General features: G+C 49.8%; 1 protein-coding gene across 2 annotated transcripts in view; it reads right to left on the bottom strand.

Moving 5' to 3' along the window:
- mcoln1a (mucolipin TRP cation channel 1a) overlaps positions 1–27,782 on the bottom strand; it is a 55,614-nt gene that overhangs the window by 6,830 nt on the left and 21,002 nt on the right. Inside the window, exons 6-13 of one of the 2 annotated variants that reach the window (XM_078429484.1) lie at positions 24,741–24,837; positions 17,999–18,098; positions 16,024–16,139; positions 12,812–12,961; positions 10,105–10,206; positions 8,744–8,866; positions 6,753–6,959; positions 163–293 (exon numbers count right to left, since the gene is read on the bottom strand). In XM_078429484.1, coding sequence (XP_078285610.1) covers positions 163–293; positions 6,753–6,959; positions 8,744–8,866; positions 10,105–10,206; positions 12,812–12,961; positions 16,024–16,139; positions 17,999–18,098; positions 24,741–24,837 — 1,026 coding nt within the window. The remainder of the gene's footprint in view (positions 1–162; positions 294–6,752; positions 6,960–8,743; positions 8,867–10,104; positions 10,207–12,811; positions 12,962–16,023; positions 16,140–17,998; positions 18,099–24,740; positions 24,838–27,782) is intronic. The other variant, XM_078429485.1, reaches the window with a different exon arrangement.

Raw genomic sequence — 27,782 nt, 5'->3', positions numbered from 1 at the left:
TGCAACCTCAAAGCATCTTCCTCACAGCTCACACTGCCTCCTCCACCGCCAGAGCAAGGCCACGCTCAGACGCTGCCCCCGGAACACAGCGCCCCACGGCACAGAGCGCCCCACCCCCCTCCAGAACACGGTGCTTCCCCCAGCGCCCCCACCCCCTCTCACCTGTCACAGCAACAGAACAAGGAGCAGACCGAGCTCTCCACCTCGCGGAACTTTCCAGAGTTTGGAGCATCCGTGCACTCCGCGATGAACTCGCGCAGCTCGATGGGGTGCACCCCACTGATCCCGTGGTGCTGAAACAGAGGAGCCACACAAACAACAATCACACTGGGTAACTGTCAGACGGACAGAGACACCAACACATCACTAAAAGCTGGAGTAACCCAGCGGGTCACACAGCATCTCTGGAGAAAAGGAAGAGGTGACGTTTCAGGTCTGAAGAAGGTTCTTGACCCGAAACGTCACCTATTCCTTGGAAGTTGGAGGTTTGCTTCCGATGGACAAACTTTGGGCAGGATGCAGGAATAACATGTGTAGGATAGAACTGCAGATGCTGGTTTAAGTCGAAGATAAAGAAGGATCTCGACCCGAAACGTCACCTATTCCGTCTCTCCAGAGATGCCGCCTGTCCCGCTGAGTTACACCAGCTTTTTGTGTCGATCGTCAGTGTCAACCAGCATCGGCAGTTCCTTCCCACACCAACACGTCGCCAGAGTAGACACATAATGCTGGAGTAACTCAGCAGGTCAGGCAGCATCTCTGGAGAAAAGGAATGGGTGACGTTTAGGGTCGAGACCCTTCTTCGGTCACCACAGTTTGTCTCCTTCCCAAAGGCGGCCAATTACTATGTTCCACACACGCCCTCCATTCAAAGGATTCCCTCAACATTACAGATGCTCCCCGACTTACGATATTTTGACTCGAGGATGGTGCAAATGCCGGGCAACAGCAGTGAGCCACAGCTCGCTTCCGGCCCCGTGATCAGGTGTATCCAATGCATTTCCGACTTGCGATATGTTCGGTTTACGATGGGTTTATCGGAACGTAACCTCATCGTAAGTCGAGGAGCACCTGTATCTGCTCCCAATGTGGCCTCCATTACCATGGCGAGACTGGGCATAGACCGGGCCTCCATTACCATGGCGAGACTGGGCATAGACCGAGCCTCCATTACCATGGCGAGACTGGGCATAGACCGGGGCCTCCATTACCATGGCGAGACTGGGCATAGACCGGGGCCTCCATTACCATGGCGAGACTGGGCATAGACCGGGCCTCCATTTCGATGGCGAGACTGGGCATAATAATAATAATAATAATACATTTTATTTATATAGCGCTTTTCATATACTCAAAGACGCTTTACAGAGATTTTGAGAACATAGGGGAAATGAATAAATAGATAAATAAGTAAATAAATAAATGAACAGAGAAAGGAGACAGAAGGTGAGGTGACCTTCAGTGGTTGAAGGCAGTACTGAACAGGTGAGACTTCAGCGATGTTTTGAATGTGGTGAGTGTGGGGGAGTCTCTAACGGTTTGGGGTAGTGAGTTCCATAGGGTGGGAGCAGCGATGGAGAAAGCCCTGTCCCCCCAGGATCTGAGTTTAGTCCGGATGTGGGGGGATAGGAGATTGGCAGCGGCAGAGCGGAGGGTGCAGGTGGGAGTGTGCCTGTGGAGGAGGTCGGTCAGGTAGGATGGGGCCAGGTTATGGAGGGCTTTGTAGGTTATGAGGAGGATTTTGTACTGGATTCTCTGGGGGATGGGGAGCCAGTGGAGTTTATAAAGGACGGGGGTGATATGGTCACGGATCGAGGTGTGTGTGAGTAGACGGGCAGCGGAGTTTTGAATGTATTGAAGTTTATTGATGATTTTTGAGGGTGCGCCATAGAGGAGGCTGTTGCAGTAGTCCAGACGGGAGGTGATGAAGGCGTGGATGAGGGTTTCTGCAGCTGTGGAGGAGAGGGATGGACGGAGACAGGCAATGTTTTTGAGGTGGAAGAAGGCTGTCTTTGTGATGTGTTTGATGTGTTTGTCGAAGGAGAGGGTTTGATCAAGGATGATTCCAAGATTCCGGATGTGAGGTGAGGTGGATACTGGGAGACCATCAATGTTGAGGATGAAGTTTTGGGTGGATTTGGTGAGCATTTTTGGACCAATGATAATGATTTCAGATTTGTTGCAATTGAGTTTGAGGAAGTTTGATTGAAGCCAAGATTTTATTTCAGTAATGCAGTTTGTCAGTGTAGAGTGTGTGGTGGAGGAGATTGACTTGGTGGAGATGAGGAGCTGGATATCATCGGCGAAGCAGTGGAAGTTGAGACCATGACGGCGGATTAATTGACCAAGGGGGAACAGGTAGAGGATGAAGAGGAGGGGGCCAAGGACTGAGCCTTGGGGGACACCTTGGGGGAGGGGAGCGGTGAGGGATTTACAGTTGTTAATGGAGATGAACTGGTGTCTGTCAGAGAGGTAAGATTTGAACCAGGATAGGGCTGTGCCGGTGATGTTAAGGGAGGTTTCAAGTCGGGTGAGGAGAATGGAGTGATTTATGGTGTCAAAGGCGGCGCTGAGGTCAAGTAGGATGAGGATGTTGAGGTTGCCAGCGTCGGAGGAGAGGAGAATGTCGTTTGTGATTTTGAGGAGCGCAGTTTCAGTACAGTGGTTGGAGCGGAATCCGGATTGGAAAGTTTCATACAGGTTATTGGTAGAGAGGTGGTATTTGAGTTGGGAAGCTACAGCACGTTCCAAAACTTTGGACAGAAAGGGTAGGTTGGAGATTGGTCTGAAGTTGTTTGGGGTGTCAGGGTTGAGACCAGGTTTTTTCAGAATGGGGGTGACAGCAGCGATTTTGAGGGATGGCGGGACGATGCCAGTGGACAGGGAGGAGTTTATTGTTGCAGTGATAAGTGGAGAGATAGACCGGGCCTCCATTACCATGGCGAAACTGGGCATAGACTGGGCCTCCATTACCATGGCGAGACTGGGCATAGATCGGGCCTCCATTACCATGGCGAGACTGGGCATAGACCAGGCCTCCATTACCATGGCGAGACTGGGCATAGATTGGGCAACCATTTTGCTGAATACTTGCGCTCATTCCGTCAAGGTCTACTGAATGGTTAACTCAATGGTTAATTGCTACCCATTTCAACTGTCCTTCCCACTCCCACGCCGACCTTTCTCTTCCTTTCCCAGGCCTCCTCCAATGCCAGAATTAAGCCACATGCAAACTGGAGGGGCAGCACATCATTTTATGCTTGGATGGCCTACAACCCAACGGTATTGTTGGAGACATTGTAAGCCTTCTACGGAAGTGTGTGCTTTCTTGGCCACAGTTTCGATGTGGCTGGCCCACATCAAATTGCTGGTGATATTTAGTCTTAAGAACTTGAAGCTTTTGACCATCTCTACTTTGGCACCTTTTATTCTCAAGGCAATTACAATCTACTATGAATATGGTAGCATACTGTATATAGCTGGTACGAATATTGATTTCTCTAACTTCAGGTAGCCCCGGCATTCCCTTTCTTTCTAGGCAGAAGTCGAACTATCTGTCCATGAGAGAAGCATGGGGGAAGAGAAGAATAATTTTTTTTGCCTTCCATCACAGTGAAGGGGTGTCTGGAGGAGTCACTGTGATGGATGTTTGTGTTAAAATTGTGTGTCTTGTGTCTTTTACCCTGTACTGTTGTGGCTGCGTGGCCAATGATTTTCGTTCAATTCATTTTGAATGACACTAAAGGTAATTCTGATTCAGATTCAGAAGGTAGACACAAAACGTCACCCATTCCTTCTCTCCAGAGATGCTGCCTGCCCCGCTGAGTTACTCCAGCCTTTTGTGTCTACAATCTACTGGAACTCATTAAACCTCAGCAGTGCGGACATTTGCACACACGGAGTGAATCCTTTAATTTCGAGTTGACGTTTGGGCTGAGGGAGAGAATGGCAAAGGGGGGTGTCTATTGTATCCGCTGTTCCAGGTGTCAACGTCTCTGCATCGGCGAGACTATGCGCAGGCTCGGCGATCGTTTCGCTCAACACCTTCGCTCAGTCCGTCTCAACCAACCTGATCTCCCGGTGGCTCAGCACTTCAACTCCCCCTCCCACTCCCAGTCTTTTTTTTCCTAATCAGATGTGCAGCACTTTGGTCAACGTGGGTTGTTTTTAAATGTGCTATACAAATAAAATTGACTTGACTTGACCTTTCTGTCATGGGTCTCCTCCATTGTCAGAGTGAGGCCCAGCACAAATTGGAGGAACAGCACCTCATATTTCGTTCGGTCAGCTTACACCCCAGCGGTATGAACATTGACTTCTCTAACTTCAGAGGTATTTATTCACAAAATGCTGGAGTAACTCAGCAGGTCAGGCAGCATCTCAGGAGAGAAGGAATGGGTGACGTTTCGGGTCGAGACAGTCTGAAGAAGGGTCTGGCCCCGAAACGTCAGGCATTCCTTCTCTCCCGAGATGCTGCCTGACCCGCTGAGTTACTCCAGCATTTTGGGTCTACCTGTGACAAAGGGGAAGCTTGCTGAAGCAAATTGGCCAGTGGTCACATTTGATACAACAGCACCCCCGTGTGGTTGGAGCGAAATAGCCACCCACACAAGTTCACCCAGTTAGTCACAACGGGCCTGAAACATGCCGACCAGCGATCCCTGCACACTAACACACACTAGGGACAATTTACAATTACACCAAACCAATTAGCCTACAAACCTGCACGTCTTTGGAGTGCGGGAGGAAACCTGAGCTCCTGGAGAAAGCCCACGCAGGCCACGGGGAGAACGTACAAACTCCGTACTGACAAGCATCCGTAGGTGGGATCGAACCCGGGTCTCTGGCGCTGTTAGGCAGCAAGCCTACCATTGCGCCGCGAGATGGAGTAACTCAGCGGGTCAGGCAGCATCTCTGGAGAAAAGTTAATGGGCGACGTTTCGGGTTGAAATCCTTCTTCAGACAGAGAGCCATGGGAGAAGGAAACTAGAGGTATGAAAAGGCACAAAGTATACAAAGAGCCGGCACTGATGACCAAGGGAAGGTGGAGCCCACAATGGTCCATTGTTGGCTGGGGAAGAGATAATAATGAAGGAATATATGTAGGCGAACAGTGGGACGAGCAGACGACTAGGGTGCAGGAGGGACGGAGAGAGGGGGAATGCAGGGGTTCCTTGAAGCTAGAGAAATCAATATTCATACCACTGGGGTGTAAACTGCCCAAGCATAATACGAGGTCGTGTTCCTCCAATTTGCATTTGGCCTCATTCTGACAATGGAGGAGGCCCAGAACAGAAAGCTCAGTGTGGGAATGGGAGTTAAAATGTTCCACAACCGAGAAATTGTGTCGGCCAAGGTGGACTGAGCGTTGACGACCCATCGTATTGTCAACCGCATGACTTAGAAAATAGGTGCAGGAGGAGGCCTTTTGGCCCTTCTTGTGACTTCTGTCACAATGCCAGAAGAGAGGAAGTAGAAGCAAAGAACTGCAGATGCAGGTTAATACACAAAATTACACAAAGTGCTGGAGTAACTCAGCGGGTCAGGCAGCATCTGTTACTCCAGCAAAATGTCCTGAGAAGAGAGGATGTTTGCGTTCCGGTGTTCAACGCACATGTTCACAAGTTACAGGAGTAGATTAGGCTATTCTGCCCATCGAGTTATCTCCGCTATTCAATCATGCAGAAGGGTCTCGACCCAAAACGTCACCCATTCCTTCTCTCCAGAGATGCTGCCTGTCCCGCTGAGTTACTCCAGCTTTTTGTGTCTCCCTTCGGTGTAAACCAGCATCTACTGTTCCTTCCTGCACATTAAATCATGGCTGATCTCTGCCTCCTAATCCCATTTTCCTGCCTTCTCCCCATAACCCTTCAGTTTATTTTTAGTTTAGTTTAGAGATACAATGCAGAAACAGGCCCTTCGGCCCAGCGATCCCCGCACACTAACACTATCCCACACACACTGAGGACAATTTTTACATTTACCCAGCCAATTAACCTACAACCTGTACGTCTTTGGAGTGTGGGAGGAAACCGAAGATCTCGGAGAAAACCCACGCAGGTCATGGGGAGAACGTACAAACTCCGTACAGACGGCGCCCGTAGTCGGGATGGAACCCGGGTCTCCGGCGCAACATTCGCTGTAGGGCAGCAACTCTACCGCTGCGCCACCGTGACCGCCCCTTGACACCCGTTCTCACATGCAGCAGAACTGAGGCAACACTCGGGTTGAGTCCAACAAATGGTATTTGGGCGGCACGGTGGCGCAGCGGTAGAGTTGCTGCCTTACAGCGAATGCAGCGCCGGAGACTCGGGTTCGATCCTGACTACCGGCACCGTCTGTACGGAGTTTGTACGTTCTCCCCGTGACCTGCGTGGGTTTTCTCCGAGATCTTCGGTTTCCTCCCACTCTCCAAAGGCGTACAGGTATGTAGGTTAATTGACTGGGTAAATGTAAAAAAAATTAAAATAAAATTGTCCCTGGCGTGTGTAGGATAGTGTTAGTGTGCGGGGATCGCTGGGCGGCGCGGACTCGGTGGGCCGAAGGGCCTGTTTCCGCACTGTATCTCTAAATCTAAATCTAAAATCTAAAAACTCAGGCATTTCCTTTCTGCATATTAACTCTGCTCACACTGGGCCCTGGTCCAATGCCACCTGTTCTGTCCACTCTCCTCCATCCAGCGTATCTCAAGCTACACCTTGAAGTCTTCCGAGCCACCCGCCCCCTGTCCTCACAGGCCTGCGGCTACTAACCTTGATGGCTTCATAGGAGCCAGTGATGAGGGCGATAAAGAGGCTGAGAACCATGTAGATGAAGAGGCTGATGAAGGTGTACAGGTAGACCTGGCTGAACAACCAAACCAGCGTACTCTTCTGCCGCATGTGTGCGAACGTCACAAACATGTCGTCCCCATTGATGAGCGAGAACAAACACTCCGAGACCATCGAGAGTGTTCGGAACTGCAAGGCGACAAAGAGATTCATCTAAGAGACCTTCAGATAGGCATATGTAGGAAGGAACTGCGGATGCCGGTTTAAAACGAAGATACACAAAATGGTGGAGCAACTCAGTGGGTCAGACATCAGAAGGATGAGAGGGGATCTTATCGAAACATATAAGATTATTAAGGGGTTGGACACGTTAGAGGCAGGAAACATGTTCCCAATGTTGGGGGAGTCCAGAACAAGGGCCACAGTTTAAGAATAAGGGGTAGGCCATTTAGAACGGAGATGAGGAAAAACTTTTTCAGTCAGAGAGTTGTGAATCTGTGGAATTCTCTGCCTCAGAAGGCAGTGGGGGCCAATTCTCTGAATGCATTCAAGAGAGAGCTAGATAGAGCTCTTAAGGATAGCGGAGTCAGGGGGTTATGGGGAGAAGGCAGGAACGGGGTACTGATTGAGAATGATCAGCCATGATCACATTGAATGGCTGTGCTGGCTCGAAGGGCCGAATGGCCTCCTCCTGCATCTATTGTCTATTGTCTTTCATCATTTCTCTCACAGAACCTCATGATCCGACTTTGAGGAACTACGATTGGGTGGCGCAGCGGTAGAGTTGCTGCCTTACAGCGAATGCAGCGCCAGAGACCCGGGTTCCATCCCGACTACGGGCGCTGTCCGTACGGAGTTTGTACGTTCTCCCCGTGACCTGCGTGGGTTTCCTCCGAGATCTTCGGTTTCCTCCCACACTCCAAAGAAGTGCAGGTTTGTAGGTTAATTGGCTTGGTGTATGTGTAAAATGTCCCTAGTGTGTGCAGGATGGTGTTAGTGTGAGGGGATTGTTGGTCAGTGCATACTCGGTGGGCCGAAGGGCCTGTTGCCGCGTGGGTCTCTAAACTAAATTATTTTACCCAGAATTACATTAACTCAAACTAGGGGATCTTATAGAAACATATAAAATTCTTAAGGGGTTGGAGAGGCTAGATGCGGGAAGATTGTTCCCGATGTTGGTGAAGTCAATAGACAATAGGTGCAGGAGTAGGCCATTCGGCCCTTCGAGCCAGCACCACCATTCAATGTGATCATGGTTGATCATTCTCAATCAGTACCCCGTTCCTGCCTTCTCCCCATACCCCCTGATATCGCTATCCTTAAGAGCTCTATCTAGCTCTCTCTTGAATGCATTCAGAGAATTGGCCTCCACTGCCCTCTGAGGCAGAGAATTCCACAGATTCACAACTCTCTGATTAAATAAGTTTTTCCTCATCTCCGTTCTAAATGGCCTACCCCTTATTCTTAAACTGTGGCCCCTGGTTCTGGACTCCCCCAACATTGGGAACATGTTTCCTGCCTCTAACATGTCCAACCCCTTAATAATCTTATACGTTTCGATAAGTCCAGAACAAGGGGTCACAGCTTAAGGATAAGGGGGAAGTCTTTTAGGACCGAGATGAGAAAACATTTCTTCACACAGAGAATGGTGAGTCTGTGGAATTCTCTGCCACAGAAGGTAGGTGAGGCCAGTTCATTGGCTATATTTAAGAGGGAGTTAGATGTGGCCCTTGTGGCTAAAGGGATCAGGGGGTATGGAGAGAAGGCAGGTACGGGATACTGAGCTGGATGATCAGCCATGATCATATTGAATGGCGGTGCGTACAGGCTCGAAGGGCCGAATGGCCTCCTCCTGCACCTATTGTGCACCTCCTGCACTACTGCTGCACCACCGTGTCACCCTCCAGCTCCAACAGCAGTCCAGTCTCCACTTCTCCCACTCCCTTCACTCTGGGAGCTTTGTCCCGACCTACCTTGTCGTGATAAGGCCCCAGCACTATCCATCCGCAGAAGCAGTAGCCCATGTAGATGACGGCAACACAGCAGCAGAACCGGATCACGTTTGGGAAAGCAGCTCGGAGAGTTACGATGAGGATCTGAAATGAAGGCAGTGCCCATTAATGACCCAGGTCGGAAGCTGCCATGTAGACACACACACACACACACACACACACACTCAACCACCCACCCCAGCCGTGACCTGATAAATATATCGCACAATGAGAGCTCGATGGAAAACACTTAGGACAATGTTGAAAACCAAAAGCCTGGTTCAGAAAGGCATCTTGAGGAATCCCTGCAGAGTTAGGCGTGTAGAAACACAGAAACAGAAAATAGGTGCAGGAGGAGGCCATTTGGCCCATCAAGCCAGCACTGCCATTCATTGTGATCATGGCTGATCATCCACAATCAGTAGCCCGTGCCTGCCTTCTCCCCATATCCCTCGATTCCGCTAGCCCCCAAAAGCTCTATCTAACTCTTAAATTCATCCAGTGAATCGGCCTCCACTGCCTTCTGTGGCAGAGAATTCCACAAATTCACAATTCTCTGGGTGAAAAAGTTTCAGCATAAATAGGACAAGTAACATCAGAACGAGTCCACGTGGTTTGGAGGCAGGAATAGGAACTACTTCTTTCACACAACGTGTGGTGGTGGCTTTAACTTTTCTCCTATCCACTATTAAACCTTGGGGAAACATAGAAAATAGGTGCAGGAGTCGGCCATTCGAGCCAGCACTGCCATTCAATATGATCATGGCTGATCATCCAAAATCAGTAACCCGTTCCTGCTTTCTCCCCGTATCCCTTGATTCCTTTAGCCCTAGGAGCAAAATCTAACTCTCTCTAGAAAACATCCAGTGAATTGGCCTCCACTGCCTTCTGTGGCGGAGAATCCCACAGATTCACAACTCCCTGGGTGAAAAAGTTTTTCCTCATCTCAGTCCAAAATGGCCGACCTCTTATTCTTAAACTGTGGCCCCTGGTTCTGGACTCCCCCAACATGGGGAACTCTTCCTGGGATTGAGATCGGTTTAGGGAACCACGTGGATTTTGATGTGGAGAGGATGCTTCTTCTAGTGGGGGCAGCATGGTGGCGCAGGGAGAGGGGAGAGGGAGGGCGAGAGTCAGATGGGGATATTAATGTAAGGTTTCAAGACCAAGTCAGACAGGTAAATGCAGCTGCGACAAAGCTAAACCATGGATTAATTAAACAGTAGCAGAGGTTTCAGCAACTAAAGTTACAAAATAGTGTTGACCTAATTTTCTTTTGGTCTAATCTGCAGGATTCTGTAGGAGCGGAGGTTTAGACTTTATTTCACATTACTCTTACTTACGTTGTATTTCTGAAAGAAACTTAAATAGCGAATCACTCCAACCCAGACTAACAAAGTTGAGGTTCCTAGTAGAATACTGCACAGGTCATAGGATGCAAAATTCTGAAAAACAAGACAGACAGGATGGATTAAACACAATGTAGATGAGATTAGTGGGGTGGGGGGGGTGGGGAAGGCGAGAGTGAAACCATTTTTTTTTAACTGGCTCACAATTTTTCATCTTTACAATTCGGTCCATTCCTAAATTGGCGACTATGTACGGTATCAGCAGAAATCTAGATTTTTACACAATCGTTGCACTCTTGGACTCAAGTATGACAGTGCTGGATTGAATGCAAAACAAAGCATTTCACTGTCTCTCTACAAGTGACAATAATAGAAACACATCGAAAATAGGCGCAGGAGGCGGCCATTTGGCCCTTCGAGCCAGCACCGCCATTCAATACGATCATGGCTGATCATCCACAATCAGTACCCTGTTCCTGCCTTCTCCCCATATCCCTTGATTCTGTTAGTTTGTAAGCTATACCTAACTCTCTAAGTAAAACCCAAGTTAGGCAACAAGGTTATGTGTGGCTGAGGTTAAGTCAATGGATATTTTTAAGGCAGAAATAGAGATTTTTGATTTGTACAGGTGCCGGAGGTTATGGGGAGAAGGCAGGAGAATGGGGTTGGGAGGGAGAGATAGATCAGCCATGATTAAATGGCAGAATAGACTAGATGGGCCAAATGGCCTAATCTGCTCCTATCACTGATGACCTAAAGGTGATTTATAAGAAAATAACTGCAGATGCTGGTACAAATCAAAGTATTTATTCACAAACTGCCAGAGTAACTCAGCAGGTCAGGCAGCATCTCAGGGGAGAAGGAATGGGCGACGTTTCGGGTTGAGACCCTTCTTCAGACTGATGTCGGGGGGGCGGGACAAAGGAAGGATATAGGTGGAGACAGGAAGATAGAGGGAGAACTGGGAAGGGGGAGGGGAAGAGAGGGACAAAGGAACTATCTAAAGTTGGAGAAGTCAACGTTCATACCACTGGGCCTCACTATGGCACTGGAGGAGGCCCATTACAGAAAGGTCAGACTGGGAGTGGGAGGGGGAGTTGAAGTGCTCAGCCACCGGGAGATCAAATTGGTTAACGTGGACTGAGCGAAGGTGTTGAGCAAAACGATCGCCGAGCCTGCATTTGGTTTCGCCGATGTAAATAAGTTGACATCTGGAGCAGCGGATGCAATAGATGAGGTTGGAGGAGGTGCAGGTGAACCTCTGTCTCACCTGGAAAGACTGTTTGGGTCCTTGGATGGAGTTGAGGGGGGAGGTAAAGGGACAGGTGTTGCATCTCCTGCGGTTGCAGGGGAAAGTGCCCGGGGATGGGGTGGTTTGGGTGGGAAGGGACGAGTGGAGCAGGGAGTTACGGAGGGAACGGTCTCTGCGGAACGCGGAGAGGGGAGGGGATGGGAAGATATGGCCAGTGGTGGGGTCCCGTGGTAGGTGACGGAAATGTTGGCGGATGATTTGTTGGTGGGGTGGAAGTTGAGAACGAGATGACAATAAAGTTCTGTAAAGTATTGGCTTGCCCAAGCACGATCCCTGATTTAGTAGTGTACTGAAGTAGTCCACTGAGACCGCATGCAAGAGGCACCAGGATCGGCGCCATATTAAACGTTAACCTCTCACATAAAGGACATGTCCTTTGCACCAACACCCGCAGATCTGATCCTAATCTAGGACACACACTGTTTCCCTTTCACTGGAAAAGACGCTAAAAGAGCTCATCCCCAGGGGGAATGTGTAAGAAGGAACTGCAGATGCTGGTTTACACTGATCAGCCAAAACATTATGACCACTGACAGGCGAAGTGAATAACGTTGATTGTCTTGTAACAATGGCACCTGTCAAGGGGTGGGATATATTAGGCAGCAAGTGAAGTCAGTTAGTTCTTGAAGTTGATGCGTCGGATGCAGGAGAAATGGGCAGGAGTAAAGACCTGAGCGACTTTGACAAGGGACAAATTGTTACGGCCAGACGACTGGGTCAGAGCGTCTCTGAAACGGCAAGGCTTGTGGGGTGCTCCCAGTCAGCAGTGGTGAGTACCGACCGACAGTGGTCCGAGGAGAGACAAACCACAAACCGGCGACAGGCAGGGTGTTGGGCGCCCAAGGCTCATCGATGCGCGAGGGCAACGAAGGCTATCCCGTCTGGTCCGAACCGACAGAAGGTCGACTGTGGCACAAGTCACAGAAAATGTTAATGGCGGTCACGGGAGGAATGTGTCACAATACACAGTGCATCGCACCCTGCTGCGTATGGGGCTGCACACGGAGGACCAACAGCATATTAGGCAGGTGGGCATAATGTTTTGGCTCATCAGGTCATAATGTTTTGGTAAGCCGAAGATAGACACAAAAAGCTGGAGTAACTCAGCGGGACAGGCAGCATCTCTGGAGAGAAGGAATGGGAGACGTTTCGGGTCAAGACCCGTCTGGAGGCAGGTCGAGACCCGAAACGTCACCCATTCCTTCTCTCCAGAGATGCTGCCTCTCCCGCTGAGTTACTCCAGCATTTTGTGTCTATCGTCATTCCCAGGGGGAGACGTCTTCCTCAGAATGCAAAGCTCAGAGCGGGGTTTTGTCGACAGTCTTTGCCACACTGAATGCAGACACGAGATCAGTAACCGGCAGAGTGGCGTGGCGCAACGTCACGTACCTTGGACTCGATTCCGATCTTCATGACCGTGCCCACGAAGGTGAACACGTCGCTGACTATCAGCAGCACGTACCAGCCATTGACAAACTCCATGCGAGTGGCTAATGACACATTCCTCTTGTTCTTCTGGAGGAAAAACCTCCCAAATTCCTGCATAAAGAGGACGAGGTTTGCCAAACAATTTAACATCCACAGTTTTAAATCTCTTCGCAGCTCCTGCACACTGTCAATCTACGGTGATAGAGGTAGAGTTGCCGCCTTACAGCGAGTGCAGCGCCGGAGACCCGGGTTCCATCCTGACTATGGGCGCTGTCTATACGGAGTTTGCACGTTCTATAGACAATAGGTGCAGGAGGAGGCCATACGGCCCTTCGAGCCAGCACCGCCATTCAATGTGATCATGGCTGATCATTCTCAATCAGTACTCTGTTCCTGCCTTCTCCCCATACCCCTTGACTCCGCTATCCTTAAGAGCTCTATCTAGCTCATTCTTGAATGCATTCAGAGAATTGGCCCCCACTCCCTTCCGAGGCAGAGAATTCCACAGATTCATAACTCTCTGACCGAAAGTTTTTCCTCATCTCAGTTCTAAATGGCCTACCCCTTATTCTTAAACTGTGGGCCCTTGTTCTCCCCGTGACCTGCGTGGGGTTTTCTTCGAGATCTTCGGTTTCCTCCCACACTCAAGACGTGCAGGTTTGTCGGTTAATTGGCTGTGCAAATGTAAAAACTGTCCCTAGTGGGTGTAGGATAGTGTTAGTGTGCGGGGATCGCTGGTCGGCGCGGACCCGGTGGGCCGAAAGGGCCTGTTTCCGGGCTGTATCTCTAAACTAAACTAGGTCAGAGCCGTGCTGTATTGCAAATGACCAAGACGCCCATCTTTGTTGTGTCGGAAGGAACCGCAGATGCTGGTTTATACTGGAGATAGGCACAAAGTGCTGGAGTAACTCAGTGGGTCAGGCAGCATCTCTGGAGAAAAAGGTTGGGTGGCGTTTCGGGTTGGGACTCTTCTTCAGATTGAAATTTTGATTCGGGGCCAGACACTAAACTTCACCTGTACATTTCCCTCCACCGATACTGCCTGACCCGCAGGGGTCATCCACCATTTTGTTCTTAGCTCACGGTTCAAGCAGCTGCAGTTTCTCACGTCTCTTTAGACCCCGAGTCCGAGCTGACCAGCGATCACCCCGTACAGTAACACTATCCTACACGCTAGGGATAATTTTACAATTTTATCAAAGGAAATTAACCTACAAACCTGCACGTCTTTGGAGTGTGGGAGGGAACCGGAGCAATAGACAATAGGTGCAGGAGGAGGCCATTCGGCCCTTCGAGCCAGCACCGCCATTCAATGTGATCATGGCTGATCATTCTCAATCAGTACCCCGTTCCTGCCTTCTCCCCGTAATACCCTGACTCCGCTATCCTTAAGAGCTCTATCCAGCTCTCTCTTGAATGCATTCAGAGAATTGGCCTCCAGTGCCTTCCGAGGCAGAGAATTCCGAGGCAGAGAATTCCACATTAATGACTTAGACGAAGGGATTAAAAGTACCATTAGCAAATTTGCAGAAGATACTAAGTTGGGGGGTAGTGTGAATTGTGAGGAAGATGCAATAAGGCTGCAGGGTGACTTGGACAGGTTGTGTGAGTGGGCGGATACATGGCAGATGCAGTTTAATGTAGATAAGTGTGAGGTTATTCACTTTGGAAGTAAGAATAGAAAGGCAGATTATTATCTGAATGGTGTCAAGTTAGGAGGAGGGGGAGTTCAACGAGATCTGGGTGTCCTAGTGCATCAGTCAATGAAAGGAAGCATGCAGGTAGAGCAGGCAGTGAAGAAAGCCAATGGAATGTTGGCCTTCGTAACAAGAGGAGTTGAGTATAGGAGCAAAGAGGTCCTTCTACAGTTGTACCGGGCCCTGGTGAGACCGCACCTGGAGTACTGTGTGCAGTTTTGGTCTCCAAATTTGAGGAAGGATATTCTTGCTATGGAGGGCGTGCAGCGTAGGTTCACTAGGTTAATTCCCGGAATGGCGGGACTGTCGTATGTTGAAAGGCTGGAGGGATTGGGCTTGTATACACTGGAATTTAGAAGGATGAGGGGGGGATCTTATTGAAACATATAAGATAATTAGGGGATTGGACACATTAGAGGCAGATAACATGTTCCCAATGTTGGGGGAGTCCAGAACAAGGGGCCACAGTTTAAGAATAAGGGGTAGGCCATTTAGAACGGAGATGAGGAAGAACTTTTTCAGTCAGAGGGTGGTGAAGGTGTGGAATTCTCTGCCTCAGAAGGCAGTGGAGGCCAGTTCGTTGGATGCTTTCAAGAGAGAGCTGGATAGAGCTCTTAAGGATAGCGGAGTGAGGGGGTATGGGGAGAAGGCAGGAACGGGGTACTGATTGAGAGTGATCAGCCATGATCGCATTGAATGGCGGTGCTGGCTCGAAGGGCTGAATGGCCTACTCCTGCACCTATTGTCTATTGTCTATTTACAACTCTCTGACTGAAGAAGTTTTTCCTCATCTCAGCAAACGAGCACGGTCGCAGGGAGAACATGCAAACTCCGTACAGACAGCGCCCGTAGTCAGGACTGAACCCGGGTCTCCGGCGCTGTGAGGCAGCAAGTCTACCACCGCGCCCCCACACCGTCTCTTGGTCGATCGCCCCCAGTTTGGGTTTTCACTCATTTCGTAATGAGTGGGTCGGGTTACATTTGCTGCCGACCAGTCGGCGGGGATCATTCTAGAGCATTCTAGATCATTCTGGAACTTTGAACATTGACAATGAAGTGTATCCACCGTCACCCCACAGCCACCTCTTACGTGACCCTGCAACGAAGGCCAGCAGCCTTCCTCTATCGCCCTCCATCTTGGGTTTTAGTTTTAGGTTTTAGAGACACAGCGCGGACGGAAACAGGCCCTTCGGCCCACCGGGTCCGCGCCGCCCAGCGATCCCCGCACACTAACACTATCCTACACCCACTAGGGACAATTTTTACATTTACCAAGCCAATTCACCTACAAACCTGCACATCTTTGGAGTGTGGGAGGAAACCGAAGATCTTGGAGAAAACCCACGCTGGGGGGATCGTACATACAGACAGCGCCCGTAGTCGGGATGGAACCCGGGTCTCCGGCGCTGCATTCGCTGTAAGGCAGCAAGTCTACCGCTGCGTTACTATGCCGTCCAGTAGGACGATTGAACTCACATGTTGCAGCATGATACCTTGAACGATGGACCTCACGCACAGGACGAACGATAGTCCACACAAGAGGATGATGCAAGTGTCAAATGTCAGGAGGCTCGCCTGATTCCTACCTGTAACTAGAGCGGGGGTGGAGGGGAGCAGGGGCAGGAGAGGAGAAGAAAAAACCCTTCAATTAAATAAATACTTCCATGGCTCGTAAACCCACTGCAAAGACGTTACAAGCAGAAATGAACGGGAGCTTGCAGCTCCTCGGCCTTTCCACCAGGCCAAGTTTCAGAGGTTGTCAATGTTCATGTCAACTCAAAGGAACAAAAAGCTGGAGCACTAGACAATAGGTGCAGGAGGTGGTCATTCGGCCCTTCGAGCCAGCACCGCCATTCAATGTGATCATGGCTGATCATTCTCAATCAGTACCCCGTTCCTTCCTTCTCCCCATACCCCCGACTCCGCTATCCTTAAGAGCTCTATCTAGCTCTCTCTTGAATGCATTCAGAGAATTGGCCTCCACTGCCTTCTGAGGCAGAGAATTCCACAGATTCACTACTCTCTGACTGAAAACGTTTTTCCTCATCTCAGTTCTAAATGGCCTACCCCTTATTCTTAAACTGTGGCCCCTTGTTCTGGACTCTCCCAACATTGGGAACATGTTTCCTGCCTCTAACGTGTCCAACCCCTTAATAATCTTATACTTTTCGATAAGATCTCCTCTCATCCTTCTAAATTCCAGTGTATACAAGCCTAGTCGCTCCAGTCTTTCAACATTTGACAGTCCCGCCATTCCGGGAATTAACCTAGTAAACCTACGCTGCATGCCCTCAATAGCAAGAATATCCTTCCTCAAATTTGGAGACCAAAACTGCACACAGTACTCCAGGTGCGGTCTCACTAGGGCCCTGTACAACTGCAGAAGGACTTCTTTGCTCCTATACTCAACGCAACTCAGCGGGTCAGGCAGCATCTCGGGATAGAAGGAATGGGTGACGTTTCTGGTTGAGACCCTGCTTCAGAGGTTCAATGAGTAGAGAACTTATGCATGGAATAAGTAGGAGTAAGGTCTGAAGAAGAGTCTCGACCCAAAGCAGCACCGATCTGTGTCCTCCAGAGATACTGCCTGACCTGCTGGGCTATTTCAGCACTTGATGCTTTATTTGGTAAGCTGGTATTTGCAGTCCCTTGCCTCCAAGTAGGAGCAGGTCTTTTGACCCACGTGACTGAGCCACCGCTCAACGTGACCCATGGTCTATTGGCCACCACAACTCCACAGTTCCGCGATCACTTCCAAATCCTCCATGTTTTTGCTTGTAAATAGGGCGGCACGGTGGCGCAGCGGTAGAGTTGCTGCCTCACAGCGCCAGAGACACAGGTTCAATCCCGGCTACAGCTGCTGTCTTCATGGAGTTTGCACGTTCTCCCTCTGACCCCGTGGGCTTTCTCCGGGTGACCCGGTTTCCCCCCCCCACACCCCAAAGAGGTGCAGTTTGTAGGCTAATTGATTTTTAGATTTAGAGATACAGCGCGGAAACAGGCCCTTCGGCCCACCGAGTCCGCGCCGCCCAGCGATCCCTGCACATTAACACTATCCTACACCCACTAGGGACAATTTTTACATTTACCCAGTCAATTAACCTACATACCTGCACGTCTTTGGAGTGTGGGAGGAAACCGAAGATCTCGGAGAAAACCCACGCAGGTCACGGGGAGAACGTACACACTCCGTACAGACGGCGCCCGTAGTCAGGATCCAATCCCGAGTCTCCGGCGCTGCATTCGCTGTAAGGCAGCAACTCTACCGCTGCGCCAATTGTAAATTGTCCCGAGTGAGTGTAGGATGGTGTTAGTGTTCAGGGTGATCGCTGGTCGGTGCGGACTCGGTGGGCCGAGCGGCCCATTTCCACGCTGTATGTCCAACCCAGACTGACCACCATTTCCAGTTTGGAGACGTTTGATTACAGGGAAGTCTATCATGTATGCTCACCATATCCAGTAACACTCGGGTCAGCACACTCTTTGATGAACACTTCGTTATCCAGACTGACCTTTATCCGGCCACTGTGTGCCTTGTTGTCAAACAGGATCTGTAAAGAAATTGAAACAACAGTCACATTTCCTCCAGTTGCTCCCACATTGTTGTTCGTCCTTCGGGTTCGAAGAGGACCGTGACTTCACTTTCAATCTCAGGATATCTTTATTTGTCATCCAAAAAACCCGTCTTTTGGAGGAGATTCCGTCACCCACAGTCCAACAATAAGAGCAATAAAATAAGCAAATTACACAACCCCAACCGACACAAAACACAACAAAAAGAAACATCCATCACAGTGAATCTCCTCCAGTCACCTCCTCACTGTGATGGAAGGCCAGAATGTCTTTTCTCTTCCCCTGCCGTCTTCTCCCGTGGTCAGGCTGTTGAACTTGCCACGTTCCAGGCCGCGTCGGATGGTGAAAGGTCCGCAGCGGGCCGACTCAAGCCCCGCGATCCGGGGCGGGCGAAGACGTCGCCGCTGCCACTGCACGACGGGGCGGTCGTGGCTCCCGACATTGAAGCCCCCGGCGAGCAGAGAAAAATCCCGCAGCCTATTTCAGAGCCGCGCCGGACGGTGAAATGTCCGCCTGACGGTGAAATCTTATTATTTCGACCGCTGATTGGGATCGCCGCCAACCGCACGCGGTACGCTGGCCGAGGTTGAAGTCATGCCTTGCGCTTGACTTGGGTTTAAGTGAGGGGGAGTTGTGCAGATCGCCGGCCTCACTCTCTCATCCCGGCCTATCGGGCCCCACCAGCAAGACATAGTCGGGACGGCTGGGGACAGGGCCCTAGTGAGACCGCACCTGGAGTACTGTGTGCAGTTTTGGTCTCCAAATTTGAGGGAGGATATTCTTGCTATTGAGGGCGTGCAGCATAGGTTTACTAGGTAAATTCCCGGAATGGCGGGACTGTCATATGTCGAAAGACTGGAGCGACTAGGCTTGTATACACTGAAATTTAGAAGGATGAGAGGGGATCTTATTGAAACATAAAAGATTATTAAGGGGTTGGACACGTTAGAGGCAGGAAACATGTTCCCAATGTTGGGGGAGTCCAGAACCAGGGGCCACAGTTTAAGAATAAGGGGTAGGCCATTTAGAACCGAGATGAGGAAAAACATTTTCAGTCAGAGAGTTGTGAATCTGTGGAATTCTCTGCCTCAGAAGGCAGTGGAGGCTAAGTCTCTGAATGCATTCAAGAGAGAGCTAGATAGAGCTCTTAAGGATAGCGGAGTTAGGGGGTATGGGGAGAAGGCAGGAACAGGGTACTGATTGAGAATGATCAGCCATGATCACATTGAATGGCGGTGCGTACAGGCTCGAAGGGCCGAATGGCCTCCTCCTGCACCTATTGTCTATTGGGATGCAGTGGATGGTTAGACGTGTCCTACATATCTCACTCTGCCCTGTTTGTGCTCCACGACGCTTTGCTGGGATCGTCTTTCTGCCCGTTGAACCTTCTGGTGGTTTCCTCCGCTCAATCCACCGAGCCCAGGCTTCACACGCTGGACATTACAATGCTCTTTTAATCATGTGTTTGTGTAGCATCATAATGAGACCCTTCAGGAAATGACAGACTGCTTAACCCTACGCAAAACAATGAATGAAAAACCTTCATTATCCCTTGGGAGCGCTGCAGTAATATGGAAATGCCCATGGTTTCAGAAACCGTTCGGCCGCCAACATTTCCTTTGACACACTGATTTCTTCAGTGTGTCAAATATTGCTCACATCTGCAGAACGACTGCTCCTCCTGCTGGAAATATATAAATCCCAGCTTCCCAAAGCTCGTGCTCTCTCAAGGAATCCAAACAATGAAACCCAGAAGGCGTCGGAAAGAACTGCAGCTGCTGGTTTAAATCGAAGGTAGACACAAAATGCCGGAGCGGGTCGGGCAGCATCTCGGAGGAGAAGGAATGGGTGGCGTTTCGAGTCGCGATCCTTCTTCGGACTGAAGAAGGGCCTCGATCCGAAACGTCACCCATTCCTTCCCTCCCGAGATAAACCCAGAAGGTGGCTTTGCAGCCAAGCCCCTGACCGCCTGGGCAGCAGACAACAAAAAGCTTTTCACTGTACCTCTGTGCACGCGACAATAAAAACATCTCCCACACTCTTCCCACTGGGAGATGGAGGACTAGCTTGGATCGGAAAGAGAGGTATGGGCTTATTCTTTTAGCCAGAGCTGGTTAATCAAGAACCAGAGGCCATAGGTTGAAGATGAGGGGGGAAGAGATTTAGTCGGAGCCTAAGGGGCAATGTTTCCATAGAGAGGGTGGTGCGTATATGGAACAAGTTGCCAGAGACGATAGTTGAATGCTTTTTCAGTCCGAGAGTTGTGAATCTGTGGAATTCTCTGCCTCAGAAGGCAGTGGAGGCCAATTCTCTGAATGCATTCAAGTGAGAGCTAGATAGAGCTCTTAAGGATAGCGGAGTCAGGGGGTATGGGGAGAAGGCAGGAACGGGGTACTGATTGAGAATGATCAGCCATGATCACATTGAATGGTGGTGCTGGCTCGAAGGGCCGAATGGCCTACTCCTGCACCTATTGTTTATTGAGGCTTGTATTATTGCAACATTTAAAAGACACTTGGACAGATACCTGCAAAGAAAAGGTTTAGAGGGATATGGGCCAAACACAGGCAGGTGGGACTAGTATAGATGGGGCATCTTGGTTGGCATGGCAAGTTGGGCCGAAGGGCCTGTGAGATGTTAACTCAGTTTGTGCCAGCTGATGACGTACAGAACAGGGTTACAACACTCAGCCAGCGATTTGACTTGCAAATGCAAGCCCAGTTCTATGTTCTTTATCTTGCACTTGTTATTCGCGACATTCCCTTTGTCGTGCATCTATAAACGGTGGGTGGCTATATTGTTATCATGCACAGTCTTTCCACTGGCTGGATAGCACGCAACAGAAGCTTTTCACTGCCACTCGATACACGCAATAATAAACTAATGACGGTCCACCACACTGCAGGAGAGACAATGGCCGCCCGCTATGAAAAGCTGCTCAGCTTTCATCAAAACGTTTGTCCCTGAACAAAGAACCAGAGGGAACGTGGTCACCTGTACTTATCTAACAGCTGTACAAAGGCAGCACATACAGTGTGAAGGACCTTAAATGAATAAAGGACTGTCGGCAAACTAACATCTGAAGAGGGGTCTCGACCCAAAACGTCACCCATTCCTTCTCTCCAGAGATGCTGCCTGTCCCACTGAGTTACCCCGAAGGTATTTATTCACAAAATGCTGGAGTAACTCAGCAGGTCAGGCAGCACCTCAGGAGAGAAGGAATGGGTGACGTTTCGGGGCGAGACCCTTCTCCAGACTGATCCCAGCATTTTGCGTCAACCTCCATTCCGTTGACTCCATCGACACCTCACTCTGCCTCGGCAAGGCCAGCAGCATCATCAAGGACCAGTCTCGCCTCTTCTCAGACTCCCTCTTCACCCCTCCCCCATCAGGCAAGGTGTGAAGAAGGGTCTTGGACGGTCAGAAGGGTCTCGACCCAAAACGTCGCCCATTCCTTCTCTCCAGAGATGCTGCCCGCCCCGCTGAGTTACTCCAGCATTTTGTATCCGTCTTCGGTTTAAACCAGCATCTGCAGTTCCTTCTCACACATCACAGCTGCAGTTCAGTGCCATATCGTCCCTTCAGTTAGCAGTAAGCCACATTCGCACCCCCACTGCCAGGGTGAAGGTGTTCCCACAGCCACAACACCGGGACCCTCAGCATTCTCAACCCTGAACCCTGTATAAGCCACAGGGCCCGGCTGGCATGTGGCTCAGGGCAGTGGTGGCTGGGAGACTGGGCGATGCCAGGAGAAGCCGTATCTGCGCTGAGCAGAGGGGCCGTGGTGTCAGTGTGGTGTGGGGGGGAGGGACGCCCATGTTGTGGGAGAGATGCCCGCACAGAGCTGATGGGGCTGGGGAGGAGTGCAGAGCAGTTCAGGTTTAGTTTAGTTTATAGCCACGTGCACCGAGGTGCAGTGAAAAACCTTTGCTGTGTGCTAACCAGTCAGCAGAAAGACTATCTATATACGAAAACTCTCGTTTGTTATCTTGTCTGTGACTGAACCTCAGCCAAAACGGTGCACGATAGCGCGACAATTTTAGGCCCACCTTACTCACCGTCGTCACTTTAGTGATAATGCAAGTAGTTTTATTGAAATCGGAGTTATATGTTTAAAGTTATTCACATTTTAAAGTTTAAAAGGAGGGGAGGGGGAGGGGAGGAGGGATTGGGGGAGAAGGGAGAGGGGAGTTGAGGTTGAGGAGAGGAGAGGGTGCTGCACCAATGCAGGAGAGGTTTGGGCCCAACAGGTCCACTTGGTCTAGTACATGATAACAATCGAGCCTTTTACAGTGACAGGTACATGATAAAGGGAATAACATTTAGTGCACGATAAAGTCCAGAAAAATCAGATTAAAGATAGTTCGAGGGTCTCCAATGGCAGCTCAAGGCATCAAACACATCACCAAGACAGCCTTCTTCTACCTCAAAAACATCGCCCGTCTCCGTCCATCCCTCTCCTCCACAGCTGCAGAAACGCTCATCCACGCCTTCATCACCTCCCGTCTGGACTACTGCAACAGCCTCCTCTATGGTTCACCCTCAAAAAATCATCAATAAACTCCAATACATCCAGAACTCCGCTGCCCGTCTACTCACCCACTCCCCAATCCGTGCCCATATAACCCCCGTCCTTTACAAGCTCCACTGGCTCCCCATCCCCCAGAGAATCCAGTACAAAATCCTCCTCATGACCTACAAAGCCCTCCATAACCTGGCCCCATCCTACCTGACTGACCTCCTCCACAGGCACACTCCCACCTGCACCCTCCGCTCTGCTGCTGCTAATCTCCTGTCCCCCCCCACCCGGACCAAACTCAGATCCTGGGGGGACAGGGCTTTCTCCATCGCTGCTCCCACCCTCTGGAACTCACTACCTCAGACCGTCAGAGACTCCTCCTCACTCACCACATTCAAAACATCACTGAAGTCTCACCTGTTCAGCACTGCCTTCAACCACTGACCGTCACCTCACCTTATTTTTCCTTTTCTGTTCGTTTACTTATTTATTGATTTATTTTTTCTATGTTTTAGTAAACCATGTAAAGCGTCTTTGAGTTTTTAGAAAAGCGCTATATAAATGTAATGCATTATTATTATTATTATTATTATTAAGACAAACCACCCTCTAGTTGGTGATAGGAAAACGCACACCTCCAGATTCAGGGACAGTTTCTTCCCAGCTGTTTTCAGGCCTATAAGCCGGGAATAAACTGTCCCTGAATCTGGAGCTGTGCGTTTTCACATCTGTAGTTCTTGACCGATGGGAGAGGGGAGAAGAGGGAGTGGCCGGGGTGAGACTGGTCCTTGATGATGCTGCTGGCCTTGCCGAGGCAGCGTGAGGTGTAGATGGAGTAACGAAAGGGAGGTTGGTTTGCGTGATGGGCAGGACTGCGTCCACACCTCTCTGCAGTTTCTCTGGCGGTCTTGGATGGAGCCGTTACCAAACCAAGCTGTGGTGCACCCCGATAAAAGGGCGGCACGATGGTGCAGCGGTAGAGTTGCTGCCTTACAGCGAATGCAGCGCCGGAGACTCGGGATTGGATCCTGACTACGGGCGCCGTTTGTACGGAGTGTGTACGTTCTCCCCGTGACCTGCGTGGGTTTTCTCCGAGATCTTCAGTTTCCTCCCACACTCCAAAGACGTGCAGGTATGTAGGTTAATTGACTGGGTAAATGTAAAAATTGTCCCTCGTGGGTGTAGGATAGTGTTAGTGTGCGGGGATCGCTGGTCGGCACGGACTCGGTGGGCCGAAGGGCCTGTTTCTGCGCTGTATCTCTAAACAATTTTTTTTTTTTAATGCTCTTCGCGACGCATCTGTAGAAGTTGGTGAGAGTTGGCGGGGAGACGGCGAACTTCTGAAGCCTTCTCAGCTGCCGTGTCGCTGTGAAGGGGGAGAGAGGTCAGTGTGGAGTGGGGGGGTGCCAGGCCCGGCTGTGCCCAGGTGGACTGGAGGATGAGGGGGGCGTGGGGGGGGGGAGGGAGAAAGAGAGGAGTCCAACAGGGAACAGGGGGTGGGGTCCATGTGGAGCGTGGCAATGGAATTTCGGGCGTCGTGAATATTTACACCCGTGGACAAGCTTTCAGTTTTGGATCGATTCCTTCATCATTGACCTGAAGTGAGAATACTGGGGCTTACTACAGTTAGCACTAAATATGCTCAACATTATCGGCAGCAAGTGGCACAGCGGTGAACTTGCTGCCTCACAGCGCTCGGGATCTGGGTTCGATCCCGGCTGCGGGCGCTGTCTGTACGGAGTTTGTACGTTCTCCCCGTTACCTGCGCGGGTTTTCTCCGAGATCTTCGGTATCCTCCCACACTCCAAAGACGTGCAGGTTTGTAGGTTAATTGGCTTGGTAGGTTAAATGTAAAAAAGTGTAGGATCGCGTAGGTACTGATTGAGAATGATCAGCCATGATCACATTGAATGGTGGTGCTGGCTCGAAGGGCCGAATGGCCTACTCCTGCTCCCATTGTCTATTGTGATAGTGTGCGGGGATCGCTGGTCGGTGCGGACTCGGTGGGCTGAAGGGCCCGCTTCTGCGCTGTATCTCTAAACGTAACTAAAATTAAGAGAACCAATTAGAGAGAAAACGTAAGTTTGAAAACGGCACTTACTAGAATGTTAAAGGTGTAGCAATCTGGGATTTCATGGTTGATGATTGTTTGAATGTTAATAGCCTTCAGTGTAAATCTGATGGTCACATCGATGAGCCTGAGAACACAAATCAGAACAGGTATCAGGAGGATGTCTCTGAATGTGTGCCTTGCCCTCTCATTGGGCCACAGTTAATGAATAGGAAAAACTGCAGGTGTTGATTAAAATCGAAGGTAGACACAAAATGGTGGAGTAGCTCAGCGGGTCAGGCAGCATCTCGGGAGAGAAGGAATAGGTGGTCACAAGGGGCCACAGTTTAAGAATAAGGGGTAGGCCATTTAGAACTGAGATTAGGAAAAACTTTTTCAGTCAGAGTTGTGAATCTGGAATTCTCTGCCTCAGAAGGCAGTGGAGGCCAATTCTCTGAATGCATTCAAGAGAGAGCTTGATAGAGCTCTTAAGGATAGCGGAGTCAGGGGGTACGGGGAGAAGGCAGGAACGGGGTACTGATTGAGAACGATCAGCCATGATCACATTGAATGGTGGTGCTGGCTCGAAGGGCCGAATGGCCTCCTCCTGCACCTATTGTCTATTGGTAGCCACAAAAGTTTGAAGAAGGGTCTCGACCCGAAACGTCTCCCGAGAGGCTGCCTGTCCCGCTGAGTTACGCCAGCATTTTGTGTCTACCCAAAATGCTTTCCAGTGACTAAATTAACCAGCCAGCAAGGCAAAGTCCCACGCAATCTGGAGGAACAGTCAAGTCAAGTCAATTTTATTTGTACAGCACATTTAAAAAACAACCCACGTTGACCAAAGTGCTGTACATCAGTTCAGGTACTAAGAAAACGAACATACAATGGCACACAAACATAACAGCACATACATAAACAGTTCACAGCGCCCCCTCAGAGGGCCTCAAACGCTAGGGAGTAGAAATAGGTTTTGAGCCTGGACTTAAAGGAGTGGATGGAGGGGGCAGTTCTGATGGGGAGAGGGATGCTGTTCCACAGTCTAGGAGCTGCAACCGCAAACCTCATAATGCTTAGGTCCCTTACGACGTTATGGTATGAACATTGTATTCTCCGTTTTTACCTAACTAACCTACAAACATTCATAAATAACAAAGTGCTGGAATAACAGGTCAGATTTGCTGGTAAAGTGGGTCAGGTAGCACCCCGTAGAGAACATGGAGACGTGGCATTTTGAGTCAGGACTCTTCTACAGAACATTTATCCATGTTCTCCAGCGATGCTGCCTGACCCGATGAATCACTCCAGCACCGACTTTTTTTTGTTGTTGTAAACCAGCGCCTGCAGTTCCTTGTTTCTACAAACAACCCACCTTTATTTATCTTCCTTTCCCCACTTCCCTGTGCCCCGGCTGACTCACACACATTTCGTCCCTAGAGTCCTGGCAACATCCTCGCAAATCTCCTCCGTGCCTTTCCTTGCCACACCAGCACAAAGGGCCGAATTAGCCTCCTCCCGTGCTGGATGAGTTGTGGACACTGCCCAGTCCACCACCGGCTCCGAACCCCCCCACCATCGAAGGGATTTACCAGAGGCGCTGCCTCAAAAAGGCAGCCAGCATCATCTGGGACCCACACCACCCACCCTGGTCTCACACTCATTTCACCCCTGCCATCGGGAAGAAGGTACAGGAGCCTGAAAACTGTAACGTCCAGGTTCAGGGACAGCTTCTTCCCTACGGCCTTTCAGCTATTAAACACTACAACCTCAAATAAGCTATATGCTACTATTGCACTGTTATTGTTTGTTTTATGTGTGTACGTTTGTTTATGCATATGTATGTTTGTATATATGATCTATATATATATATATAGATAGATATATAGTGTAAGAAAATAACTGCAGATGCTGGTACAAATAGAAGGTATTTATTCACAAAATGCTGGAGTAACTCAGCGGGTCAGGCAGCATCACAGGAGAGAAGCAATGGGTGACGTTTCGGGTCGAGACCCTTCTTCAGACGGTTCTTCAAATTGTTATTTATATATAGATATATATAATATATGATCTATACATACATGTGCATTTGTGAGTATATGTATATATACACACACACACACAGAACTTTTTTCTCTCTCGTTTATTATATTGTTTACAGTGTACTATGTTTACATATTCTGTTGTGCTGCTGCATGTAAGAATTTCACTGTTCCAAAGAAAAATAGGTGCAGGAGGAGGCCATTTGGCCCTTCGAGCCAGCACCGCCATTCATCGTGTAAGAAAATAACTGCAGATGCTGGTACAAATCGAAGGTATTTATTCACAAAACGCTGGAGTAACTCAGCAGGTCAGGCAGCATCTCAGGAGAGAAGGAATGGGTGACGTTTCGGGTCGAGACCCTTCTGCAGACTCTGGAGTAACTCAGCAGGTCAGGCAGCATCTCAGGAGAAGGAATGGGTGACGTATCAGGTCGAGACCATTCTTCAGACTGATCATTCACAATCAGTAACCCGTGCCTGCCTTCTCCCCATATCCCCTGATTCTGCTAGCCCGTAGAGCTCTATCTAACTCTCTTTTAAATTCATTCAGTGCATTGGCCTCCACTGCCTCAAATTCACAACTCTCCAGGTGAAAAGGTTTTTTCTCACCTCGGTTTTAAACCCCCCCCCCTTTATTCTTAGACTGTGTGGCCCCTGGTTCTGGACTCCCCCAACCTGAAGCGTCACCCATTCCTTTTTCTCCAGAGATGCTGCCAGACCCGCTGAGTTACTCCAGCATTTTGCGACCATCTCCAGAATATATTAGATGGACAACCACAGATATGGCAGATGGTTGTCAAGGCTGGAGGTGGTTATTGCAACAGGGGAAATGCCACGGGAGTATTTGGAAATGAAGGTTACAACATCAAAGCAAAATATTACTTAAACAGACTGAGTAAGAAGTAGAGGAAAGCTGGCTACTCTCGTCAGGGCTCCACCACCCACCAGGTAAGTCCTGGTTTGACACATCAAAGTGCAGCTACACACATTTGTCAGTTAAATTCCATTCACCATTCCTTGGCCCACCTCCCCAACTGATCTAGGTCCTACTGCA

Source organism: Rhinoraja longicauda, chromosome 37, assembly GCF_053455715.1.
Source record: "Rhinoraja longicauda isolate Sanriku21f chromosome 37, sRhiLon1.1, whole genome shotgun sequence".
In the NCBI taxonomy this organism is placed as follows: domain Eukaryota; kingdom Metazoa; phylum Chordata; class Chondrichthyes; order Rajiformes; family Arhynchobatidae; genus Rhinoraja; species Rhinoraja longicauda.
This window is presented reverse-complemented; position numbering and strand designations above follow the sequence as displayed.